This window comes from Saccostrea cucullata, unplaced genomic scaffold (assembly GCF_032062105.1).
Source record: "Saccostrea cucullata isolate Sc308-1 unplaced genomic scaffold, CSIRO_AGI_Scuc_v1 ctg22937, whole genome shotgun sequence".
Lineage (NCBI taxonomy): Eukaryota > Metazoa > Mollusca > Bivalvia > Ostreida > Ostreidae > Saccostrea > Saccostrea cuccullata.
Genome location: NW_026932738.1, coordinates 1 through 5343, shown reverse-complemented (window position 1 = coordinate 5343; position 5343 = coordinate 1). Strand labels below are relative to the sequence as shown.

Sequence of the window (5343 nt, the reverse complement as noted above, 5' to 3'; positions counted from 1 at the left end):
CGTTTTGTCAGTTTTCATTCTTAAAAAAAAATGAAACTTTTCCGTGTCGAAACGTGAAAGAGCGTGCGTTTGCGTGAAAGATCGTTAGCGATCGTGTAACGTGAAAGATCGTTGCGTGCGGAATCGTTCGTGTATCAGGTTTAATCGTTCGTTAATCGTGCGGGATCGTGCGTTTAACGTGATCGTTCGTGTAAGTTGTCAACAATAACGTTCCAGCCACTGTAGCATTAGCTCTTTGAGCCTTTGGCTCAGAAGAGCTAAATATTAATAATATTCTTGAATTAACATAGAGTGAAAAAAGTAAATAAAAAAATCTCCTTTAATCTATTTCTTGTTATTAGAATTCAATGAAATCATACCTATTAAACAAAAATAAATTATAAAAATTTATATTTAAATCCACATTTCAGAGTGTTCATAGCATTCCAAATTGACTTAACTTCAAAACAAACTTCATTTGCAGACAGAGGTGGTAATTCATCTCAATTTGACAGATAAAGATAATGCTCTGGATTTTCTTCAGGAGGAAAGCTAATTAATCCCAAGGGACTCATAGCAGCATTCAGTTTACAATGGGAACATCTTCAGCAGTTATCTCTCTTTGCCGATGCTTTTGTATATAAAGGTAAGGAATCTACCCCACCACCCCAGCTCCAAACCAGGGGACATAGAGAACCAAACTTAGCATCAAAATATTTATTTCTGCCTTCTGAACTACCATACCAAATTTGAACTTGATTCGGCAACCTTAAAAAAAGTTATTAGAAAAAAACAGAAAATTTGTGGACGGAAGAGTGACAGACAGACAGACGGACAGACAGAGTGATTACTATAGGGCACCCGCAAATTCTTGCGGGGCCCTAAAAATGCTTACATGTCAATATTACTAAACTTACCTTTTTTGTTATTTGGATTTTTTGTTTTAGGGTAGTGCAGATTCTATTTGTTCAAATCATGCATACAACCCACCCACCCGTCCCCCTCCAATTCAAATTGCCACTTTTGTATGAAATATTTTAAATACTGATCGATTTCTGCTCTTTTCTAGGAAACGTGATCTGTTGTGGCTCATGGACCTCTATATTCATTAAGTCCCCGTAAAATTGAAGGAAGGCCTGTTTCTGATACATTCAAGCAAAGACTATGGTTTAATACAGCAGAATTTCTCTAGATGGACATGAATGTATTACATACAATTCAACCATTTGTCGCTGTATTCATCTTAACATCAACCATTTGTCGCTGTATTCATCTTAAAGGATTTCTGACATGATTTTCTTAATCTTTTGTTTCCCTGTCAAAAATGCCAATCGATATCATAATAACATAAAAAAACATGTGTTTCTATCGAGTCTTGTGTATATCCCGCGGTGTGATGCTGATAAGCCGGGAGGTCAGAATATGCATATTTCTTATCTGATAACGAGGCTCTACGTCATAGATACTCTTGAGTTCCCCACAGTTCTTTGTTTACTATTAGCGAAAGCACATGTACATGATGTAAAATGGTCTATTGCGCTGCATTTGGATGTAATAATAAGGCAGAAAAGGGCAAAGGGATAAGTTTTTTCACTTTTCCTAAAGATGTTAATCTCAGAAAGCAGTGGGCTCATTATTGTCGGCGAAAGGACTTTACTCCCACTTCAGGACACAGATTATGCTCTGATCACTTTTCGCCCAAGTGTTTCCAACAAGACCCCAAGCTTCTCAGTGAAATGGGACTTCAGGAAACATTTAGGAAACGTTTGAGAATAAATGCAGTCCCAGATGTGCCACTTTTGACCGAAGAAGAGCTGTGTAGCGAACAGACAACAGCAAAGGTCCGTGGAGCGTATGCAAAGCGACAGAAAGCAGAGGTACTTTTTTTTTTGTTTATATTCATATGCCTATGTATTATACTGTCACAGAGTGCAAATGTAGTAATTTACAATTTTGACATTTTTCAATTAGAAAATTTATTAAAAATTGAACTGATATATCATTTTCTTTATCCAATATTTTGTTTGCTTTACTTTCATTGGAATTTCCTCCAATTTTATTTACACTGGATACATGAAAATCATTTATAAAATAGATGACATATTAAATTTTTAAGCTGATTTTTAAAAATAAATATATGTAAATTTTAATCTTGAATTTCATTACTGATATAAAATTGGATAAAAAAAACTTCTTTTTTCTTAAAGACCAAATTTTGCATATCTCTGCTAAGCAACAGTACTTTTATATTAATTATAGATTATTAAGGAAGCACTGAAAAAGAGTAAAGACACAGAAAAACCAAAGGATACTGCAAGTGCTGTTGCCTCCAAAAGTGTTGAAACAAAAAACAAAAAAGTACAGGCTGAACTTCGCCCTCCGCAACGTACAAGATCTCATCAAACTGACTTTATTCGAACGTGACATTTCAAGTGCATTGGACTATTATTAAAAAGTAAAGACAGTTGAAATAATCCATTTGTTTATTTTACAAAAATTATGATAATTTGTTCCGTAAAATGTTCATTCATCATACATATAATTATCTTGCATTTTAATACTGACATTATACATGTAATTTATCAAAATGTATTATTTTTTACAATGAATAGAAATTTCACATTGCATATTTGAACCCGCAATAATGTTCTGAGGGAAATGCTTCTCGTATCTTTGTCACTACACATGCAGGCAAAATTTTTCTGTGTTTTTTCCCAAGGAAATGCCAGATCCATCTCACAAATCTTCTGTATGCAAGATACCTGTAGATTCTGAAGTTAAAAAAAATCACAATGTATAAGAAATACCTGTTGATTACAGAAAGAGTAATTAAATGGAAATAAATTGATATTTCATTGCCATAATTCTTTTGTGTTTCATGAAGTTAAAAGAAATAAACTTACTCATGAGGAGGTTGGTTATCATCTAAAGGTCCAACATTCTGCAGGTATTCATACATGGAAACGTACAGAACATGTCTATTCAGGCAATTGGCAGTAAATATAGGACTCTCTGTTATACATTGGTGGTCCCCTGTCACTGTTTCAGCTTGGACTGCTCCTATTTCTTTACAGCAAATGCACTCATCTACTGTTGGCATAGAGATGCAAAATCCACACTCGCACCTATTTTACACAAAAAATAATGTACTTTTCTCAGTGTATTGATCTTCTATCAATAATTTTGCAGAATTAATTAAATTACACTTATCACTTTAAACAAAGTAATTTTGTATTTAGGCAATGAAAAATGCCGATAAAGATAAAGGACAGAGATCAATCTAAAAAAAATGATAAACAATTAAAATATCTGAAAAATGATCAATTTGATGAAAAAAAATAAATGAATTGTGAAATTAATTCTAAGATTTAATATTTTTTAAAACAAATAAATAAATATTTAAAAAACTTACCAATCAGTGTTTACCAATCTATTGGGAAATTCTTCAATATCTGAGTTCTTCTCTTCTGAACCAGTGCTTTGCATGCTGTCACTTGTATCAGCCAAAGGTTCAAATTGATAAGGTCTTACATCAATTGACTGAGAAAAATCTACACTTGGAATGTCCCCTTCCAGGGTCTCCATAACTTTCTATATATTTATATTGTTTTTAGTGTGTAAGGAAGGCATATAAACACTGAATAATTGTAACGCATGATAACAGAGGAGACCATGTGGAGAGAACTTGTGACGTCACAGCCTGTAGCTCATTATCTCTGACTGCTGAAAGCAGCAGGCAGCTTTTACTGCCGTCTTATCAGTGTATGTGGTGAGAGTGGCCAGTAAAGCATTGATTACACACATCTACTGGGATTATTAGACTTATATTTAGCACTTCAAAATATACATAAATATTGTGTCAGAAATCCTTTAACATCCTGTTTTACTTTGCAAAAAGATGAAGGAAATCAATAATTTAAGCAAAGTTCCTACCAACTGATGTGTTTCTCTACAAAGAGAATGTTGTTTAGTTCAAATCTTGAAATGGAGGATAAGTGCCGTTGTGTGAAAGATTTTTAACGGGGGATATCGATAATACCATTGCGTTAAACCAAGAAACTAATGATGATGATGATGTCAGTTACTACCCTTTGGATGAGATTTTGGACCGAAATCCAATATTTTTATAGTTAACCAAGTACTGGAGGCGAAAGGTGCCTAAAAAATTTTATGAGTCTGACAACTACAGAGAGGAAATAGAAAATGCCTTAACAAAGTGCTGCTATAAAAAATGTCAATAACCAGCGACTGTTTGATTATTATACCGACTGGTCATTGTAAATGATTGATATTTGAACTTTTACCGAGGATATGTTGTTTAAAAGTGTTAATTGTGACTCTATTGAATGCAATTATCCAAGAGCAAGTGCTGAAACTAGAACCCAATGCTATGAAGATTGGCGGGAGGAAATGGGGGTTTGGGTGGCAGAAAAGACTACTGTGTAAGGTATGTAATTTTCAGAAAAATTACTATAAATTATACACTGAAATTCCTACCTTTAACAAACCAGGCCCTAATCCTGCCAGTATCAACTGGAACTTTCAATTAGCCCTGCAGAACACTCCATGTGGAATCGACGCAGTCGGGAAATGGTAGCTGTCTTGAACATTCCACATTCTTAACCACAGCTCCATGCAAAGGGCCACCAACCAGGTCAACACAGCCACTCTATAAGAGAGACATGGGTGAGAAGAGACAACTGGTTAAGGCCTTCAACCAGGTCTAGGGTCAAGAACATCCAGAGGAACTGGACATTGCCATAGATGGACGCTAAATTATACACTGAAATTCCTACCTTTAACAAACCAGGCCCTAATCCTGCCAGTATCAACTGGAACTTTCAATTAGCCCTGCAGAACACTCCATGTGGAATCGACGCAGTCGGGAAATGGTAGCTGTCTTGAACATTCCACCTTCTAAACCACAGCTCCATGCAAAGGGCCACCAACCAGGTCAACACAGCTACTCTATAAGAGAGACATGGGTGAGAAGAGACAACTGGTTAAGGCCTTCAACCAGGTCTAGGGTCAAGAACATCCAGAGGAACTGGACATTGCCATAGATGGACGCTACAACTCCATAACCTTTGGTAGCAGCAAAAAGCCAGGCTACAATGCATCACAAGCTTAAGCCATTGCTTGCGAGTGTAAACCTATAGCGTTTAGCACAGACATATTGTTTGAACATTTTAAACTTAGACAATATTAATGTCGTACTAGTTATCATTTTTAGTTATTAGTAGTGAAAGTAAAATGATATAAAGGTTTTCTAAATCAGAATGTATATTATTAGTGACTCAAATACGGTGACTTTATAATTGGAAAAAGGAGTTTAATTTTGTATGCTTTTCTTGTTAAAACAAA

The 5343-nt window shown here is 35.1% G+C and overlaps 2 protein-coding genes across 2 annotated transcripts; one reads left to right on the top strand and one right to left on the bottom strand.

The window, feature by feature from the left end:
- Positions 1–1278: 1278 nt before the first annotated feature.
- Positions 1279–2403, top strand: LOC134235978 (THAP domain-containing protein 11-like). Its single transcript, XM_062718157.1, has 2 exons — positions 1279–1856; positions 2239–2403. The coding sequence occupies exons 1-2, from the start codon at positions 1506–1508 to the stop codon at positions 2401–2403; spliced, it is 516 nt and encodes a 171-aa protein (XP_062574141.1). The 5' UTR covers positions 1279–1505.
- A 41-nt stretch (positions 2404–2444) lies between these two features.
- LOC134235980 (P2X purinoceptor 7-like) lies at positions 2445–3591 on the bottom strand. The gene is made up of 3 exons (XM_062718158.1): positions 3392–3591; positions 2883–3104; positions 2445–2750 (listed from the first exon to the last, which is right to left on the bottom strand). The coding sequence occupies exons 1-3, from the start codon at positions 3562–3564 to the stop codon at positions 2597–2599; spliced, it is 549 nt and encodes a 182-aa protein (XP_062574142.1). The 5' UTR covers positions 3565–3591; the 3' UTR covers positions 2445–2596.
- Between the last annotated feature and the right edge of the window lie 1752 nt (positions 3592–5343).

What these genes read in the sequence shown, in the direction of transcription:
- LOC134235978 (XM_062718157.1), top strand. Translation starts at nt 1,506, where the DNA reads ATGGTCTATTGCGCTGCATTTGGATGTAATAATAAGGCAGAAAAGGGC. An exon ending in CAAAGCGACAGAAAGCAGAG is followed by an intron (nt 1,857 to 2,238) that starts GTACTTTTTTTT and finishes TATTAATTATAG; the next exon opens with ATTATTAAGGAAGCACTGAA.
- LOC134235980 (XM_062718158.1), bottom strand. Translation starts at nt 3,564, where the DNA reads ATGGAGACCCTGGAAGGGGACATTCCAAGTGTAGATTTTTCTCAGTCA. An exon ending in AGATTGGTAAACACTGATTG is followed by an intron (nt 3,105 to 3,391) that starts GTAAGTTTTTTA and finishes TGTGTAAAATAG; the next exon opens with GTGCGAGTGTGGATTTTGCA. An exon ending in GATAACCAACCTCCTCATGA is followed by an intron (nt 2,751 to 2,882) that starts GTAAGTTTATTT and finishes TTTTAACTTCAG; the next exon opens with AATCTACAGGTATCTTGCAT.